The 21,530-nt window shown below is 47.3% G+C and overlaps 1 protein-coding gene across 2 annotated transcripts in view; it reads left to right on the top strand.

The window, feature by feature from the left end:
* LOC140405583 (UDP-glucose:glycoprotein glucosyltransferase 2-like) overlaps positions 1 to 21,530 on the top strand; it is a 401,405-nt gene that overhangs the window by 10,396 nt on the left and 369,479 nt on the right. Inside the window, exons 1-2 of one of the 2 annotated variants that reach the window (XM_072494139.1) lie at positions 4,727 to 4,819; positions 5,600 to 5,730. In XM_072494139.1, coding sequence (XP_072350240.1) covers positions 5,609 to 5,730 — 122 coding nt within the window. In that variant the 5' untranslated portion in view covers positions 4,727 to 4,819; positions 5,600 to 5,608. Of the gene's footprint in view, positions 1 to 4,726; positions 4,820 to 5,599; positions 5,731 to 21,530 lie in introns of those variants that run through there. The other variant, XM_072494138.1, reaches the window with a different exon arrangement.

Below are 21,530 nucleotides of genomic sequence, written 5' to 3'. Positions count from 1 at the left end.
GAAGTTAGACAAAGGAGAATCAGTGGACACAATATATTTAGATGTCCAGAAGGCCTTTGACAAGGTGCCGCTTTGGAGATTGTTAAATAAGTTAAGAGCCCATGGTGTTAAGGGTAAGATCCTGGCATGGATAGAGGATTGGCTGACTGGCAGAAGTCAAAGAGTGGGGATAAAGGGGTCTTTTTCAGGATGGCAATCGGTGACTAGTGGTGTGCCTCAGGGGTAGGTGCTGGGATCACAATTTTTCACAATATACATTAATGATCTGGAAGAAGGAACTGAGGGCATTGTTGCTAAGTATGCAGATGATACAAAGATCTGTAGAGGGACAGGTGGTATTGAGGAAGCAGGCGGGTTGCAGAAGAAGTTGGACAGGCTAGGACAGTGGGCAAAGAAGTGGCAGATGGAATACAATGTGGAAAAGTGTGAGGCTATACACTTTTGAAGGAGAAATGGAGGCATAAACTATTTTCTGAATGGGGAAATGCTGAGGAAATCAGAAGCGCAAAGGGACTTGGGAGTCCTTGTTCACAAATCTCTTAAGGTTAACGTGCAGATTCAGTTTGCAGTTTGGAAGGCAAATGCAATGTTAGCATTCATGTCGAGAGGGCTAGAATACAAGACCAGGGATGTACTTCTGAGGTGATATAAAGCTCTGATCAGACCCCATTTGGAGTATTGTGAGCAGTTTTGGGCCCCATATCTAATGAAGGATGTGCTGGCCATGGAAAGGGTCCAGAGGAGTTTCACAAGACTGATCCCTGGAATGAAGTGCTTGTTGTATGTGGAACGGTTGAGGACTCTGGGTCTGTACTCATTGGAGTTTAGAAGGATGAGGGGGGATCTTATTGAAACTTACAGGATACTGCGACACCTGGATAAAGTGGATGTGGAGAGGATGTTTCCACTTGTAGGAAAAACTAGAAGCAGAGGACACAATCTCAGACTAAAGGGATGATCCTTTAAAACAGAGATGAGGAGGAATTTCTTCAGCCAGAGGGTGGTGAATCTGTGGAACTCTTTACTGCAGGAGGCTCTGGAGTCCAAATCACTGAGTGTCTTTCAGACAGAGATAGATGGGTTCTCGATTAATAAGAGGATCAGGGTTGTGGGGAAAAGGCAGGAGAATGGGGATATGAAAAATATCAGCCAATATTGAATGGCGGAGCAGACGCGATGGGACAAGTGGCCTAATTCTGCTCCTGTGTCTTATGGTCTATGCTGCCTTGCAGTCAAGAACCATGAGATATGCATTCCCTTAGAGTTTGAGATAGCTGACTTGACTAAATCGTCATTGATAGGTGTGGATGCAGGGATACAACTAAACTTAGTGCAGAGAATCCATACTGTCAGCCAATCTATTGGTTCTCTAAGTGATGAGATAGAGGAGATCCCATGCAATTTCCCAAATGTATTCAGTGGAATGGTCACGTTACCGTTCACTTATAGCGTTCAGCTAAAGAGCGACGCCAAGCCGGTCATACATCCATCTCGCAGAGTGCCAGCACCTTTAAGAGACCGTCTGAAGGATGAACTGGACAGGGTGTTGCGGTACAAAATCATCTCCCAAGTCACTGAACCAACTGACTGGGTGAGCTCAATGGTGTGTGTTCACAAACCAAATGGTGGCTTACGCATAAGATCTCAATGACAATATCAAACGGGAGCACTACCTGATCAAGAAACAGATGGCTCATGCCAAATACCTCACGAGGATTTTGGCAGCTTCAGTTGGATAATAAATGTGGAAAGTTGTGCACTTTCAATGCATTGTTTGGAAGGTACTGTTTTAACAGGGTACCTTTTGGGATTATCTTCACTTCGGAAATTTTCCACAGGGCGATGGAAACGATAACCAAAGGTATACCTGGGGGTCTACGTCAATGACGTTATAATATGGTCAACTACGCCAGAAGAACATTGTTCAAGACTCATGCAAGTAATGACGAGAATTGACTCACATGGCCTGAAATTAAACAAAGACAAATGCCAATTTAGCATAGAGAAAGTGAAGTTTCTGGGAGATGTAATTTCGAAAGATGGTGTGCAACCAGATCAAGATAAAGTAAATGCAATTGGTAAAATGCCAATTCCAAAAGATAATAAAGCCATTCTAAGGATCCTTAATGTCATGAATTTCTTGGGTAAATTAATTCCCAATTTACCGACCAGAACAACAGCCGTAAGAAGAATGTTTCCTTTTTGTGGACGTCTCAGCATGGAACTGAATGGAAGGACCTGAAGTCGTTAATGACAACAGCCTCAGTGTTAGCATTCTTTGATTCGACCAAAGAAACTAAGATCTTCACTGATGCCAGTCAGAATGGAATTTAAGCTGTGTTACTTCAGAAATCCGAGGACGATCTCTGGAAACCTATTGCTCCAACGGAACAGAGATATGCACAAATAGAAAAAGAATGTCTAGGTTTACTTACTGGTATAACCAAATTCCACCACTCGATGTTTGGACTGCCTCATTTCACAGTTGAAACGGATCATTGTCCTTTAGTGAACATAATTAGAAAGGATCTAAATTGGGGGTTTTGGAGGTGGCACAGAGCAGGTATTGAGAGGCTGGGGGATCTGTTTATTGATGGGAGCTTTCCCTGTTTGGAGGATCTGGAAGAGGAGTTTGAATTGCCGGGAGGGAATGGGTTTTGTTATCTGCAGGTGAGGGACTTTGTGCGAAGGCAAGGCAGTTTCTAGAACTGGAGTGGGGGAGGGGAAGATATCGGAAATCTATGAAGAACTTCTGGAGTGGGAGCAAACCCAGATAAGGGAGGTAAAGCATAAATGGGAAGATGAGCTGGGTAAGGAGCTAGAGGCAGGTTTGTGGGAGGATGACCTGAGCAGAGTGAACACGTCCCCATCATGTGCCAGGCTCAGCCTGATACAATTCAAAGTGGTTCACCGGGCACACATGACAGTGGCCTGGATGAGCAGGTTTTTTGGGGTGGAGGACACGTGTGTGAGGTGTGCAGGAGTGCCCGCAAATCATGTCCACATGTTTTGGGAATATCCGAAGCTTAGGGGATTCTGGCAGGGATTTGCAGATGTCATGTCCACAGTGCTAAAAATGAGGGTGGCACTGAGTCCAGAGGTGGCGATTTTTGGAGTGTCGGAAGATCTGGGTGTCCAGGGGGCAAGAGAGGCTGACGTTTTGGCCTTTGCCTCCTTGGTAGCCCGGTGACAGATCTTATTAGCAAGGAGGGATTCGGAGACCCCAAAATCAGGGGTATGGGTTAGTAACATGGCTGGGTTTCTCAGGCTTGAGAAAGTTAAGTTCGCCCTGAGAGGATCAATGTTAGGGTTCGTTCGGAGGTGATAGCCGTTCATAGACCATAGATTACAAACATGTATCAAAACGGGTTACAGCGAATAAACACCCCAGGAAACATACTTCCCAACGATCAGCTATACAGTCTGTACAGATTTTTCCCCTTTTTCACCCCCCTCCCCGTGACAAACAGCCCCTCAAACACAGTCACAAACATCCCCCACCTTTTCTCAAACCCTCCTGAAGAGCCCCTTAACTCATACTTTATCTTCTCTAATTGCAGGAAGTCGTACAGGTCACCCAACCAAGCCGCTCCCCCTTGTGGCGATGCTGACCGCCACTCCCAGCAAAATTTGCCACCGTGCAATCAGAGAGGCGAAGGCCAACACAACGGCCTTCCTCCTCTCCATGAGCTCCGGCTTCTCTGAAACCCCAAATATCACCACCAAAGGGTCCGGGCCCAACTTGTCCTTCACTACCCTGGCTAAAACTGGCGCCCAGAATCTTAATTTTTTGCAACCCCAAAACATGTGCGCGTGATTCACTGGCCCCCGCCCACACCTCTCACACTCACCTGCTAACCCCTGAAAGAACCCACACATTCTCGCCCGAATCATATGCACCCTGTGCACCAACTTAAACTGTATCAGGCTCATTCTTGCACAAGAGGAGGTCCTGTTTACCCTACGCAGTGCATCACTCCATACTCCCCAATTGATCTCTCCTCCCAACTCCACTTCCCATTTCTCCTTGATCTTCACCACCCGCTCGCCTGCCTGCTCCCCAGCCATTTGTACATATCCCCAATTAGAATCATAGAATCATAGAAGTTTACAGCATGGAAACAGGCCCTTCGGCCCAACCAGTCCATGCCGCCCAGTTTTTACCATTAAGCTAGTCCCAGTTGCCCGCACTTGGCCCATAACCCTCTATACCCATCTTACCCATGTAACTATCTAAATGCTTTTTAAAAGACACAATTGTACCCGCCTCTACTACTACCTCTGGCAGCCCATTCCAGACACTCACTACCCTCTGAGTGAAGAAATTGCCCCTCTGGGCCCTTTCTTCCCTCCCGTCCACAACCGGAAGCAGCAGTCGCTCCAGCAGGGTGTATCCCGGCGACCTGGGGAACCCCCTCCAGACCTTTCGGACTATCAGATCATAATCGACTACTATTCAAACTATCCAGAAGTAGTTACTGTAACAGATTTGACTCCTCAATCAATCATTCGAGCCACAAAATCCATTTTTGCAAGACATGGAATACCCCTGATGGTAATGACAGATAATGTTTTAATTGTTGGGACTGGCCTTCGTTTGGCAAATGCTACAACTTCCAACACATCACATCAAGTCCATTGTTCCTACAGTCAAATGGAAAAGCAGAGAAAGTTGTTGGAATCGTCAAAAAGCTATTCCAAAAGGCATATGATGACCAGCAAGATTTATCTTTGGCATTGTTGAGTTGCCGAACCACGCCTCTGGTATCAGCTTTATCGCCAGCCCAGCTGTTGATGGGTAGAAAGCTGCCTCTTCCAGGTATAACCTCTCCAAATCTGGATGAACAGATCCCTACCGGGTTTCCCATCTGGTCGATGCCTCACTGGCTGACATTTTATACAATGATTAAAGAGATATCCCGCCCCAGCAGGGCAGTTTGTACTCCAAGGAGCATGGGGAAGACTAGCATTTCCATCCCGTAGGTCCTGTGCGGCATGTTACAATATCGAGCAAATTCTTAAAAATAACAGACAGGCTAAGGATCCCTTCTGTTCAGAGCGAACAATGATGGGGCATAAATGACCAGTTCTCCAGATTTGCGACTTGCAGTGCATCTATTTCACACCCTGAACTTGCTAATTGTTAATAAGGGCATGCCTCATATTAATACGCTAAAATCCAGCCCAATAGTTCCTTACCCTTTTCCCGCATAAATAATTAGCATAAAAGATTGAAAACTCATTTGGAGAAAAATGAGACTGGTATTATTGGAAAAATTTTGCGTTTTTATTACTCTTAAGAAGAATGATTTTTTTTGGAAACTTAAAAGTTCCAGATTTTTTTCTGGGTGTAATCTCTTCTCCGTGATGAGAATTATAATGGCGATATTTACAATTACTCCAGGAAGGTTATGTTTTCGTAATTTGTATTATTTCATACAAGCTTAGTGACAGCTGATGAGATGGTACATATTGAATCTTTTGCTGCTTGTCTGTTAATTATTTTATATTGACATTCTATCCTTTTTTGTGTTTCTTCAATTTCAGCTGTAAAATAAAGGATTATTGTACTTGTTAACTCAGTTTTTCTTCTTTTCAGCTTCCAAAAATGATGATCCTGCCATTCCTTGTTCTCATTTTGAGGTTTTGCAACACCAGTGCAGCTGGAAAAGGTGTGACTGCCAGTTTAGATGCAAAGTGGTCATCAATGCCTTTATTGCTGGAGACCAGGTAAGATTCATTTTGGACTGTTTGTATGCAATAAAGATCACATTTTCTGAAGCTCCTTCTTTAAAATTAAATGAGCATGATTTCACAGAATTGTTTAGGCATAGGTGGCGACCCATCGTGTCTACACAGACATTTACCCGGGGAATACATTTTTCCATAAATAAAATCTTAAAAAAAATATTTTTATTAAGGCATTTGTATATGCTTTAAGCAGAAACCAACAGAAGAGTAAGAACAGAAACCTCATAACAAATAAATAGCTGCCCAAATAACCCAATCTCCCCGCCGTTCCCCACCTCTTCTCCTGCCTTCCCATTCTAACCCCTTTATCCCCCCCGCCCCCCCCCCCCCCCCCAATACCTCTGACACATCAATTTTCCTTGGAAAAGTCAATGAATGGCTTTCATCTCCAGGTAAACCCATCAACTGACCCTTTGAAGGCAAACTTAGCTTTCTCTAACCTTAGGAACTCTGCCAGGTCACTCACCCACACACACCCCCATTCTTCGGTGGCTCCGCGTCCCTCCGCTCCAGCAAAATCCGTCTCCAGACTACCAGCGAGGCAAATGCTAAAACATTAGCCCCTCTCACTCCCTGGACTCCCGGATCTTCTGACTCATCAAATATCGCCACTTCTGGACTCGGGCCACCTTCACCTTCAGTACCTTGGACATCCGTGAACCCCTGCCAGAACCCCTTGAGCTTCGGACATGCCTAAAACATGTGAACATAGTTCGTGGGCCTCCCCGTGCACCACCCACACCGGACCTTCTCCCCGTCAAAGAACCTACTCATCCTTGCCACCGTCACATGCGCCCTATGCACTACCTTAAACTGGATAAGGCTAAACCTTGCACACAACCCAGCCTCCATTTTGCCCCCCCTCCCCCCCAAGTCCCGCCTCCCACTTCCGTTTGACGTCCCCTACCGGGGCTCCCTCCCAGTGCATTAGCTTCTTGTAAATCTTGGATACCTTACTCTCACCCACTCCTGCTTACGATACCAACTTATCCTGTATTCCCAGGAATCGGGAAAGGATGGCACTTGCTCCCGCACATAATCCTGTACCTTTAAGTATCGGAACCCATTCCAATGGGCAGCTCATATTCCTCCTCCAATTCTTCTAAACCCACGTGCTAGCCACGTGCTAGCGAAGTGAGGAACAGGGAGAGAGTGCAGTTAAACACGTGGCTACAGGGATGGTGTACGAGGGAGGGTTTCAGTTACTTGGATAATTGGAGCACATTCTGGGGAAGGTGGGACCTGTACAAACAGGACGGGCTACACCTGAACCAGAGGGACACCAATATCTTGGGAGGGAAATTTGCTACAGCTCTTCGGGAGGTTTTAAACTAATTTGGCAGGGGGCTGGGAAACTGATTTGTAGTCCAGGAGATAGCATTGCTGAAGTTCAGGAAGTTGAGGGTAGTGCAGTACTGAGGAAGGTACCAAGGTCACAAGAGTGGACCTGCAGGCATGATGGTGGTTTGAAGTGTGTCTACTTCAATGCGAGGAGCATCAGGAATAAGGTTGGTGAGCTTGAAGCATGGATTAGTACCTGGGACTATGATGTTGTGGGCATTACAGAGACGTGGATAGAACAGGGGCAGGAATGGTTGTTGGAGATTCCGGGGTTTAGATGTTTCACTATGATTAGGGAAGGTGGTAAAAGAGGTGGAGGAGTAGCATTGTTAATCAAGGATAGTATAATGGCTGCAGAAAGGCAGTTTGAGGAGGATCTGTCTACTGAGGTAGTGTGGGCTGAAGTTAGAAATAGGAAAGGAGCGGTCACTTTGTTAGGAGTTTTCTATATGCCCCCAAACAGTAACAGAGATGTGGAGGAAAAGATTGCAATGCAGATTTTGGATAGGTGCAGTAGTCACAGGGTAGTTGTCATGGGTGACTTTAACTTTCTAAATATTGATTGGAACCACTATAATTCAAATAGTTTGGATGGGACTGTTTTTATCCAGTGTGGCAGGAGGGTTTCCTCACACAATATGTGGATAGACCGACAAGAGGCGGGGCCACATTGGATTTGGTACTGGGTAATGAACTGGGTCAAGTGATAGATTTGGTTGTGGGAGAGCACTTTGGAGATAGTGACCACAATTCGGTGACTTTCACAACAGCAGTGGAGAGGGATAGGAGAAATCTTTAAACATACGGCAGGGCAAGGTTTATAACTGGGGGAAGGGTAATTACGATGCAATTCGGCAAGAATTGGGGAGCATAAGATGGAAACAGGAATTGTCAGGGATAGGCACAATTGAGATGTGGAGCTTATAGAACATAGAACATAGAACAATACAGCGCAGTACAGGCCCTTCGGCCCACGATGTTGCACCGAAACAAAAGCCATCTAACCTACACTATGCCATTATCATCCATATGTTTATCCAATAAACTTTTAAATGCCCTCAATGTTGGCGAGTTCACTACTGTAGCAGGTAGGGCATTCCACGGCCTCACTACTCTTTGCGTAAAGAACCTACCTCTGACCTCTGTCCTATATCTATTACCCCTCAGTTTAAAGTTATGTCTCCTCGTGCCAGCCATTTCCATCCGCGGGAGAAGGCTCTCACTGTCCACCCTATCCAACCCCCTGATCATTTTGTATGCCTCTATTAAGTCTCCTCTTAACCTTCTTCTCTCCAACGAAAACAACCTCAAGTCCATCAGCCTTTCCTCATAAGATTTTCCCTCCATACCAGGCAACATCCTGGTAAATCTCTGCACCCGCTCCAAAGCCTCCACGTCCTTCCTATAATGCGGTAACCAGAACTGTACGCAATACTCCAAATGCGGCCGTACCAGAGTACTGTACAGGTGCAACATGACCTCCCGACTCCGGAACTCAATCCCTCTACCAATAAAGGCCAACACTCCATAGGCCTTCTTCACAACCCTATCAACCTGGGTGGCAACTTTCAGGGATCTATGTACATGGACACCTAGATCCCTCTGCTCATCCACACTTTCAAGAACTTTACCATTAGCCAAATATTCCGCATTCCTGTTATTCCTTCCAAAGTGCATCACCTCACACTTCTCTACATTAAACTCCATTTGCCACCTCTCAGCCCAGCTCTGCAGCTTATCTATATCCCTCTGTAACCTGCTACATCCTTCAACACTATCGACAACACCACCGACTTTAGTATCGTCTGCAAATTTACTCACCCACCCTTCTGCGCCTTCCTCTAGGTCATTGATAAAAATGACAAACAGCAACGGCCCCAGAACAGATCCTTGTGGTACTCCACTTGTGACTGTACTCCATTCTGAACATTTCCCATCAACCACCACCCTCTGTCTTCTTTCAGCTAGCCAATTTCTGATCCACATCTCTAAATCACCCTCAATCCCCAGCCTCCGTATTTTTTGCAATAGCCTACCGTGGGGAACCTTATCAAACGCTTTGCTGAAATCCATATACACCACATCAACTGCTCTACCCTCATCTACCTGTTCAGTCACCTTCTCAAAGAACTCAATAAGGTTTGTGAGGCATGACCTACCCTTCACAATGCCATGCTGACTATCCCTGATCATATTATTCCTATCTAGATGATTATAAATCTTGTCTCTTATAATCCCCTCCAAGACTTTACCCACTACAGACGTGAGGCTCACCGGTCTATAGTTGCCGGGGTTGTCTCTGCTCCCCTTTTTGAACAAAGGGACCACATTTGCTATCCTCCAGTCCTCTGGCACTATTCCTGTAGCCAATGATGACATAAAAATCAAAGCCAAAGGTCCAACAATCTCTTCCCTGGCCTCCCAGAGAATCCTAGGAAAAATCCCATCAGGTCCCGGGGACTTATCTATTTTCAGCCTGTCCAGAATTGCCAACACCTCTTCCCTACGTACCTCAATGCCATCTATTCTATTAGCCTGGGGCTCAGCATTCTCCTCCACAACATTATCTTTTTCCTGAGTGAATACTGACGAAAAATATTCATTTAGTATCTCGCCTATCTCTTCAGACTCCACACACAATTTGCCATCCCTGTCCTTGACTGGTCCTACTCTTTCCCTAGTCATTCGCTTATTCCTGACATACCTATAGAAAGCTTTTGGGTTTTCCTTGATCCTTCCTGCCAAATACTGCGTGGAGCAAATACTGCGTGTCCTTGATATGTATGTCCCTGTCAGGCAGGGAGGAAATGGTCGAGTGAGGGAATCATGGTTTACAAAAGAGGTTGAATGTCTTGTCAAGAGGAAGAAGGATGAGAAAACAAGGTTCAGTTAGGGCACTTGAGGGATACAAGATAGCTATGAAGGAGCTCAAGAAAGGGATTAGGAGAGCTAGGAGGGGGCATGAGAAGTCCTTGGCGGATACGATCAAGGAAAACCCCAAGGCTTTTTACACTTATGTGAGGAATAAAAGAATGGCCAGGGTGAGGGTAGGGCCGATCAAGGACAGGGGTGGGGACGTGTGCATGGAGTCTGAAGATACAGGAGAGGCCCTAAATGAATATTTTGCTGCAGTGTTCACAAAGGAGAGGGGCCATGTTGTTGAGGAGAATAGTGCGATACAGGCTGGTAGGCTGGAGGAGGTAGATATTCGGAAGGAAGATGTGTTAGAAATTTTGAGAAGCCTGAGGATAGATAAGTCCCCTGGGCCTGATGGGATATATCCTAGGATTCTTTGGGAGGATTGAGAAGAAATTGCAGAGCCTTTGGCTTTGATCTTTATGTCCTCACTGTCTGCAGGAATAGTGATGATGTGGAGATGCCGGCGTTGGACTGGGGTGAGCACAGTAAGAAGTCTTACAACACCAGGTTAAAGTCCAACAGGTTTGTTTCGATGTCACTAGCTTTCGGAGCGCTGCTCCTTCCTCAGGTGAATGAAGAGGTATGTTCCAGAAACATATATATAGACAAATTCAAAGATGCCAGACAATGCTTGGAATGCGAGCACTAGCAGGTGATTAAATCTTTACAGATCCAGAGATGGGGTAACCCCAGGTTAAAGAGGTGTGAATTGTGTCAAGCCAGGACAGTTGGTAGGATTTTGCAGGCCAGATGGTGGGGGATGAATGTAATAGAACATAGAACAATACAGCGCAGTACAGGCCCTTCGGCCCACGATGTTGCACCGAAACAAAAGCCATCTAACCTACACTATACATACCTACACCATACTCATCCATATGTTTATCCAATAAACTTTTAAATGCCCTCAATGTTGGCGAGTTCACTACTGTAGCAGGTAGGGCATTCCACGGCCTCACTACTCTTTGCGTAAAGAACCTACCTCTGACCTCTGTCCTATATCTATTACCCCTCAGTTTAAGGCTATGTCCCCTCGTGCTAGCCATTTCCATCCGCGGGAGAAGGCGTCCACCCTATCTAACCCTCTGATCATTTTGTATGCCTCTATTAAGTCTCCTCTTAACCTTCTTCTCTCTAACGAAAACAACCTCAAGTCCATCAGCCTTTCCTCATAAGATTTTCCCTCCATACCAGGCAACATCCTGGTAAATCTCCTCTGCACCCGTTCCAAAGCCTCCACGTCCTTCCTATAATGCGGTGACCAGAACTGTACGCAATACTCCAAATGCGGCCGTACCAGAGTTCTGTACAGCTGCAACATGACCTCCTGACTCCGGAACTCAATCCCTCTACCAATAAAGGCCAACACTCCATAGGCCTTCTTCACCACCCTATCAACATGGGTGGCAACTTTCAGGGATCTATGTACATGGACACTTAGATCCCTCTGCTCATCCACACTTTCAAGAACTTTTCCATTAGCCAAATATTCCACATTCCTGTTATTCCTTCCAAAGTGAATCACCTCACACTTCTCTACATTAAACTCCATTTGCCACCTCTCAGCCCAGCACTGCAGCTTATCTATATCCCTCTGTAACCTGCTACTTCCTTCCACACTATCGACAACACCACCGACTTTAGTATCGTCTGCAAATTTACTCACCCACCCTTCTGCGCCTTCCTCTAGGTCATTGATAAAAATGACAAACAGCAACGGCCCCAGAACAGATCCTTGTGGTACTCCACTTGTGACTGTACTCCATTCTGAACATTTCCCATCAACCACCACCTTCTGTCTTCTTTCAGCTAGCCAATTTCTGATCCACATCTCTAAATCACCCTCAATCCCCAGCCTCTGTATTTTCTGCAATAGCCTACCGTGGGGAACCTTATCAAACGCTTTGCTGAAATCCATATACACCACATCAACTGCTCTACCCTCGTCTACCTGTTCAGTCACCTTCTCAAAGAACTCGATAAGGTTTGTGAGGCATGACCTACCCTTCACAAAGCCATGCTGACTATCCCTGATCATATTATTCCTATCTAGATGATTATAAATCTTGTCTCTTATAATCCCCTCCAAGACTTTACCCACTACAGACGTGAGGCTCACCGGTCTAAAGTTGCCGGGGTTGTCTCTGCTCCCCTTTTTGAACAAAGGGACCACATTTGCTATCCTCCAGTCCTCTGGCACTATTCCTGTAGCCAATGATGACATAAAAATCAAAGCCAATGGTCCAGCAATCTCTTCCCTGGCCTCCCAGAGAATCCTAGGATAAATCCCATCAGGTCCCGGGGACTTATCTATTTTCAGCCTGTCCAGAATTGCCAACACCTCTTCCCTACGTACCTCAATGCCATCTAATCTATTTACCTGGAGCTCAGCATTCTCCTCCACAACATTATCTTTTTCCTGAGTGAATACTGACGAAAAATATTCATTTAGTATCTCGCCTATCTCTTCAGACTCTACACACAACTTCCCATCCCTGTCCTTGACTGGTCCTACTCTTTCCCTAGTCATTCGCTTATTCCTGACATACCTATAGAAAGCTTTTGGGTTTTCCTTGATCCTTCCTGCCAAATACTTCTCATGTCCCCTCCTTGCTCGTCTTAGCTCTCTCTTTAGATCCTTCCTCGCTACCTTGTAACTATCCATCGCCCCAACTGAAACTTCACACCTCATCTTCACATAGGCCTCCTTCTTCCTCTTAACAAGAGATTCCACTTCTTTGGTAAACCACGGTTCCCTCGCTCGGCACCTTCCTCCCTGCCTGACCGGTACATACTTATCAAGAACACGCAGTAGCTGATCCTTGAACAAGCTCCACTTATCCAGTGTGTCCAACACTTGCAGCCTACTTCTCCACCTTATCCCCCCACAAGTCACGTCTAATGGCATCATAATTTCCATTCCCCCAGCTATAACTCTTGCCCTGCGGTGTATACCTATCCCTTTCCATCCTTAACGTAAACGTCACCGAATTGTGGTCACTGTCCCCAAAGTGCTCTCCTACCTCCAAATCCAACACCTGGCCTGGTTCATTACCCAAAACCAAATCCAATGTGGCCTCGCCTCTTGTTGGCCTGTCAACAAACTGTGTCAGGAAACCCTCCTGCACACACTGTACAAAAAAACGACCCATCTAATGTACTCGAACTATATCTTTTCCAGTCAATATTTGGAAAGTTAAAGTCTCCCATAATAACTACCCTGTTACTTATGCGACATGAATCCCAGGTCCCGGTTGAAGCTTCTGCTCGGCGATTCTGCGTTGTCGCACGAATAAAGTAGACTGTGGCGCCACCGGGAATGTCCTACGAACAAAATCCCCTACCTGAAAGTACCGAAACGTATCTTTCCCGACCAATCCTGCTTTCTCCTTCAGCTCCTCAAAGGTGACGAATCGCCCCTCCAGCAACAAATCCCTCCCCCTCTCCAACCCCTTCCCTTTCCACCCCCCCAAACGTGGCATCTAATCCCTCCGGCTCAATCAAATGATTCCTGCAGATAGGGGCACATTTTGACACTGCCCTCAGGTTAAAGTGCTGATGGAGTTGCCGTCATATCTTCAAAGTGGAGATAACCCCGACTGGGTTTGATGAATATTTTGCCGGCGTGAACAGCAGACATATTCATTCCAAGCATTGTCTGGTATCTTTGAATTTGTCTATATATATGTTTCTGGAACATACCTCTTCATTCACCTGAGGACGGAGCAGCGCTCCGAAAGCTAGTGACATCGAAACAAACCTGTTGGACTTTAACCTGGTGTTGTAAGACTTCTTACTGTACAGGAATAGTGCCAGAAGACTGGAGAGAGGCAAATGTTATCCTCTTGTTCAAGAAAGGAAATAGGTATAACCCTGGGAATTATAAGCCGGTTAGTCTCACTTCGGTCATAAGTAAATTATTGGAAAGGGTCCTGAGGGATAGGATTTATGATCATTTGGAAAGATACAGCTTAATCCAGGATAGTCAGCACGGATTTGTGAGGGGTAAATCTTGCCTCACAAGTTTGATTGTGTTCTTTGAGGAGGTAACTAAGTACATTGATGAAGGTAGAGCAGTTGATGTCGTATACATGGATTTTAGTAAGGCGTTTGATAAGGTGCGCCGTGGTTGGTTCATGCAGAAAATAAGGAGGCATGGTATAGAGGGAAATTTGGTCGATTGGACCAGTAACTGGCTATCACATAGAAGACAGAGGGTGGTGGTAGATGGCAAATTTTCATCCTGGAGCCCAGTCACCAGCGGTGTACCACAGGGATCAGTGCTGGGTCCTCTGCTATTTGTTATTTTTATCAATGACTTGGATGATGGAGTTGAAGGTTGGGTTAGTAAATTTGCTGATGACACCAAGATTGGTGGAGTAGTGGATAATGTGGAGGGCTGTTGTAGACTGCAAAGAGACATTGATAGGATGCAGAGCTGGGCTGAAAAGTGGCAGATGGAGTTTAACCCTGATAAGTGTGAGGTGATTCATTTTGGTAGGACAAACTTGAATGCGGATTACAGGGTTAACGGCAGGGTTCTGAAGAATGTGGAGGAGCAGAGAGATCTCGGAGTTCATGACCATAGATCTCTCCAAGTGGATAGAGCTGTGAAGAAAGCCTATCGTGCGTTAGCATTTATTAACAGGGGGATTGAGTTTAAGAGCCGGGAGGTTCTGCTGCAACTGTACAAGACCTTGGTTCGACCACATTTGGAGTATTGTGTGCAGTTCTGGTCACCTCATTATAGGAAGGATGTGGAAGCATTGGAAAGGGTGTAAAGGAGATTTACCAGTTTGCTGCCTGGATTGGAGGGTATATCTTATGAGGAAAGGTTGAGGGAGCTAGGGCTTTTCTCATTGGAGTGAAGGAGGATGAGAGGTGACTTAATTGAGGTGTATAAAATGATGAGAGGGATAGATAGAGTGGACGTTCAGCGACTTTTTCCTCGGGTGGATGTAGCTGTTGCAAGGGGACATAACTATAATGTTCATGGTGGAAGATATAGGAGGGATGTCAGAGGTAGGTTCTTTACTCAGAGAGTGGTTGGGGCGTGGAACGCACTCCCAGCTATGGTAGTGGAGTCGGACACTTTAGGAACTTTCAAGCGGTTATTGGATAGGCATATGGAGTGCACTAGAATGATTGGGAGTAGGTTGATTTGATCTTAGTTTCAGACCAGTTTGGCACAACATCGTGGGCCGAAGGGCCTGTACTGTGCAGTACAGTACAGTTCTATGTTCTATGTTCTGTAAACCCAAAAAGCTGCCCCTCACAAACAGGTCCCCAAACCGCTCCATCACTGCCCGCCGCCACCCCCAAAATCCCGCATCTAACCGGTGCAAATCTATGATTACCACAAATTGGTGGCCACACAGAGGCACCTTCCAACCTCAAATGATGCCGCCACTGTCCCCACACCCACAGGGTCGCCACCACCAACTTGGGCGGCGCGAATGGCAGGACGCCGTTAACACTGCCCCCAAACCCGTGCCCATGCAAAAGGCTGGCTCCATCCGCTCCAGCGCCAACCCCTCCCCCACTACCCACTTCCTAACCATGACTATATTCACCACCCAATAATAAATCATTATATTTGGCAAGGCCAGCCCGCCCTCCGCACCGCTGTTCCATCAGCACCTTCTTTACCCGTGGGGATTTCCACCCCCACACAAACCCTGAGATCAGAACATTAACTTTCCTAAATAATGATTTTGGGATGAAGATCGGGAGGTTCTGAGAAACAAATAAAAGCCTTGGGAGTACCCTCATTTTCACTGTCTGCACACGCTCTGCCAGTGATAGAGGGAGCACATCCCACCTCTTGAGGTGCTCCCTTATCTGTTCCACCAACCACGTCAGATTCAATTTGTGTAGTTGTTCTCATCCTTGCGCCACCTGGATGTCCAAATACCTGAAGCTCGCCCACACCACCTTATACGGCAGCTCGCCCAACCTCCTCTCCTGCCCCCTGGCCTCGAATGGGAAGACCTTGCTCTTCCCCATGTTTAGCTTATATCCAGAAAATCAGTCAAACTCCTCTTGAATATTCATAATTCCCCCGATACCTCCCAGTGGGTTTGAGATATGAAGCAGCAGGTCGTCCGCATATAGCGAGACCCTGTGCTCCACCCCCGCCCCCCCCCCCCCCCCCCCCCCCCCCCCCCCCCCCCCCCCCCCCCCCCCCCCCCCCCGCACTGTCCCTCGCCCTCTCCAACTCCTTCTCTCTAAGCACCGTTGCCAATGGCTCTATTGCAATGGCAAAAAGCAATGGGGAGAGTGGGCAGCCCTGTCGTGTCCCACGGTGTAGCCCGAAGTACCCCAAGCTCACACGATTCATCCATACGTTTGCATACCGGAGCCCTATACAACAACGGACTCAGTCCACAAACCCCTGCCCAAACCTCCCACAAGTACTCCCATTCCACCCGATCAAACGCCTTCTCTGCATGCATTGCAACCTCCTCCTCCTGTACCTCCAGGGCATCATTATCACATTCAATAATATCCAGACGATCGCCGACAGCTGTCTCCCCTTTACAAACCCCGTCTGATCTTCCCCCATCACCCCTGGCGCACAGTCCTCAATTTGCGAGGCCAAGATCTTTGCCAATAATTTGACATCCACAATTAGCTACGATATCGGGCGATAGGATAACACACTGCTGTTATCCTTCTTTAATATTAGGGATATGGAAGCCTGAGTTAATGTAGGGGGAGTTCTCCCTTATCCCTCGCCTCATTATATACTCTTACCAGCAGGGGCCCCAGAACCCCAGAAAACTTCAAACAAAATTCTACGGGCCCCATCCCCTCCATCACCTCCGTCAGTCCAATGGGAGCACCCAGCCACTCCACCAGGTCCTCCTCCACCTTGGGGAACTCCTATCCGTCTAGGAATCGCCGCATTCCCTCCCGCCTGGTTACGGGCTCCATTTCGTAGAGCCTCTTGTAAAACTCCTCGAAAACCCCATTTACCCTCACTGGGTCTAGTACCACTCTTCCCCTCCCGTCCTTCACCCTTCCAATCTCCCTCGCCACCTCCTGCTTCCTAAATTGGTGAGCCAGCATCCTACTCGCCTTCTCCCCATACTCGTGCACTGCCCCATTGACCCTCTGTAACTGCCCTACTGCCTTCTCTGTGGATACCAACCCAAACCCCATCTGGAGCTTCTGCCTCTCCTTCAACAGCCCTGCCTTCAGGGCCTCCGAGTACCTCCTATCCACCCACAGAATCTCGTCCACCAGCCTTGCCTTCTCTGCTCGGTCCACCATGTCCCTATGCGCCTGGACCAATATAAACTCCTTCCTCGCCTTCCATAGCGTGGTGGCCGAGACCTCATCCGTATCGTTCAGTTCCACGTATCCCTGGATGGCGGCCCTCACCCGTTCACACACCTCTTCATCCGCAAGCAACCCCACATCCCAACCTCCATTGTGGACACTGCCCCCCCCCCCCAATGAACCCCTTCAGCAATAAAACGAAAAGGCAGAGAGAACCAGCATCTTCTCCACAGTTCAATGTCCTCCCTCTCCTGCCAGTCCATTGTCTCTTAAGAACTCCTTGCCTCCTCTGGTATCCCAAAATAATATTCTCGGCTGTTGTCAATCACCCGGGGGCAGGCCAGGTACAACATTCCAAACTTCACCCCCTTCTTGAAAAGGGCAGCCATCACTCTATTAAACCCAGCTCTCCTCTTTGCCAGTTCTGCGCTCAGTCCTGGTACACCTGGAGCTTACTACCATTCCTGGTGCCCCTCTCGTATGCCTGGCCCAATGCAAAATATTCTCCTTATCGAGGAACCGGAGGAGCCACACCAGCATCGTCCTAGGCGGCGCGGTCGCCTGCGGCTTCCTCATCAGTGCCTGGCGACCTACAGGGGCCAATCAAAGACCCCACCCCCATGAACTGCTCCAGCATCCTGGCTACATATGGGCCAGCATCCGCTCCGTCGATTCCCTCTGGCATCCCCCCAATTCTCAAGTTTTGCCTCCGGGAGCGGTTCTCCAGATCCTCCACCTTCTCCTTTAGTCGCTTCTGGGTCTCCCGCATCATCGTGATCTCAGCCGCCAACGAAGTAAGCTGCTCCTCATGCTCCCCCACCACCTCCTCCACTTTCCGAATAGCCTGGCCCTGGGACTCCAGCCTCTGCCCCAACCGATCGATTCCAGCTTTTAGCGGTTCCACCACCTTGACCAGGCCCTCCTGGACTTCCCACCTCTGCTGGCTGAACTTCTCATTTAAGAAGTCCACCAGCTGCTCTGTTGACCATTGGGCTGGTAGGGCCAACTCTTTACCCTCCACCATCTTTACCTGTGGTGCACAAAGAATTTCTTGCTCCAACAGCTCCTTCCTTCTTGTCTCATTTCTAGTTCGTGGATCCATCCACCAACTCTACCAGTGGAGTTTAACTTTCCTCAAACACCTCAACACCTTTTTCCACCAACACATCCGCCCAGCAAATGGGGGCAAGGACCGAAAAAACCGTCTCGAGCGGGAGCTGGCAAATGTGTGACCACTCACTCTATGGCCGCCACCGGAAGTCCTCCATTCATAAATAAAATCTAATCAAAAGATCGATTGTGATTCAGCTGATAGCTTATTTGAAGGGAATGAAAGGAGAACAAAACAACAGAGTATTATTGAAATGGTGAAAAACTGCAGAAACCTGCAACACAATGGGTCTTGGAGGAACTTGTGCAATAATACAAAAAGCTAGCACACAGGTGCAACAGGTAATCAGGAAGGCTAATGGAATGTTGACCCTTATTTCAAGGGGGTTGGAGTATAAGAGTCGGGAAATCTTTCTTAAACTGTACAAAGTACTGGTGAGAACACATCCTATCTCTCTCAGTTCTAGAATCCCAACCTTAGCATCTATCGTATCTGCTCCCTCCTTTAACTATCTAAATTCCAGGGAATGCACACTAGTTTGTGCAAGCTCTCCTCATAATTTAACCGTTGGAGCCCATGTATCATTCTGGTGATTCTACATTGCGCTCATTCCGAGGTCAGAAAATAATTTTGGGATACTTTACAAGTAATTTTACACCTGACGTGGTTAGCGACTTTGGACTTATGGCTCCCAAAGTTCTTCACCACTGTGCAATTTTGAGTCTGCACCAATCCACTCCGCCCTACACAGAACCCATAACCTAACTTGCATATGCCTGGACACTAATGGGCAATTTAGCATGGTCAATCCTCTGAAAGAGCACTCCACCCAACCCACACCCTTGCCCTATCCCAATAACCCCTTAACCAAACTACACATCTTTGGACACTAAGGAGCAATTTATCACGGCCAATCCATCTAACCTGCACATCTTTGGACTGGGAAGAAACCAGTGCAGCTGGAGGAAACTCATGCAGATAGTCATCCAAGGCCAGAGTTGAAACCGGGTCCCTGACGCTGTCAGGCAGCAGCGCTAACCACCGTGCCACCCTGCAAATGTGGGAGAAGGGCGGATAGTTGGTTTGAAATTTTGTGCTGCCTGGACCTGATCATCCCAATGGCCAGAGCCCATCCCTCCACCAACTACCCAAAATGGTATTGGTGGAGTTGTGGATTTCTGAGCAGCAGCTCCCTGACAGCGGCCACTATTCCAGATGGGGGAGAGCTGCGGCGCGAGGCGACCATGTTCCAGACTCAGAGCAGCTCCTGGTAAAAGACAGGCAATGCCTGCAAGGAACTAAGAAGACCCCTGAGAAATATGAACAGGAGCTGCATGTCGTGGTTCAGGCCATGCACCTGGCAGAAGAAAAACATCGCCAGGGCACGCCATCTAGGCAGGGGGCCGACATAAAGATATTGCCGCAGGGTCTGAAGGCAGAAGGTCGCCAGCTGGGAGTGAAGTCACACCAGCACCTGACCGCCCTCCCTAATTGTCAGCTCACTCATGCCTGCCAGAGGATGATTTTCTTTTTAATTGAAATCATTTACCGTGGTGGAATCTGAGCCTGGAACCACGGGACAATGCCCTAGGTTTTTGGATTACCCCATTCTGTGGTAAATCAATTCACCAATTAAAATCAAATAAACTAGGGGACAAATTGAAGGGGCTGCCCCCCAAAAGGAAATCTCAAATGAAATTTAAAACATTAAACCAAAATGTGATTAAGTGGGTCAATGAGACATCCCAGTCTTGTGTGGGGTTTACTGGGCACCTAAGGCCTCCAAGATGCCGGTAGACACTGCATGCTCCCCCTTCTTGGGACACCATGTCTCAAATGTAGTCGTGGTAGAGGGTCAGACAGTCTTAGAATCATACAGCACAAAAACAGGCCCTTCGGCCCACCATGTCTATGCTGACCATCAAATATACTAATCCCATTTACCAGCACTTGGTCCATAGCCTAATATGCAGTGACGATTCAAGTGCTTGTACAGATACTTTTTAAATGTTGCGGAAGTTCCTGCCTCCACCACCCTCTTAGGCAGTGCGCTTCATGTTTCCACCATCCTCTGGGTGGAAAAATGTTTCCTTAGGTCCCCTCCAAACCACTTACTCCTCCTTCTAACCCTCTGTTATTATACACATCTACCATGTGGAAAATATTTTTGTGATCTATTCTTTCTTTGCCTCTCATAATTCTGTATACCTCTATCAGATCACCCTCAGCCTCCTCTGCAGCAGGGCAAACAAACCAAACCTATCCAGTCTCTCCTCATAGTTGAAATTTTTCATCCCAGGTAACATCCTTGTGAATCTCCTCTGCACCCTTTCCAGCACAATCACGTCCTTCCGTGGTGTAGCAACCAGAACTGCACACAATATTCCACCTGTGGCCCAACCAATGTGTTATAAAGTTGTATCAAGACCTCCCTGCTCCGATATTCTATGCCCTGGCTAATGAAGGCAAGCATTGCCTTCTTCACCACCCAATCTACCTGTACTGCCATCTTCAGGGATCCATGGACTTCACAGAATCACAAAATTTACAGTGCAGAAGGAGGCCATTCGGCCTATCGAGTCTGCACCGGCCCTTGGAAAGAGCACACTACCTAAGCCCACATTTCCACCCTTTCCCCACACTTCAACCCTATCCCCGTAACTCCACCTTATCTTTCTTTTTTTGGACACTAAGAACAATTTAGCATAGCCAATCCACCTACCCTGCACATCTTTGGACTGTAGGAGGATACCGGAGCACCCGGAAGAAACCCACGCAAACACAGTAAGAACATGCAGACTCCGCACAGACAGTGACCAAAGCCGGGAATCGAACCTGGGACCCTGGCGCTGTGAAGCCATTGTGCTAACCACTATGCTACAGTGCTGCCCAAGATACCAACATCCCTTTGTACCTCAATACTCCTTCGGGACCTACCGTCAATGTTTAATTCCTACCCTTATTAGACCTCCCAAAATGCACCACCGCACACTTATCAGGATTAAATTCCATCTGCCATTGCTCTGTCCAATTTACCAGCTAATCCGTATCCGTCTATATAGGCTATCAACAACACCACCAATTTTCTTGTCATCTGAAAACTTACTAATTCTACCTTCTAAAT

Source organism: Scyliorhinus torazame, unplaced genomic scaffold (assembly GCF_047496885.1).
Source record: "Scyliorhinus torazame isolate Kashiwa2021f unplaced genomic scaffold, sScyTor2.1 scaffold_107, whole genome shotgun sequence".
Taxonomy (NCBI): domain Eukaryota; kingdom Metazoa; phylum Chordata; class Chondrichthyes; order Carcharhiniformes; family Scyliorhinidae; genus Scyliorhinus; species Scyliorhinus torazame.
This window is presented reverse-complemented; position numbering and strand designations above follow the sequence as displayed.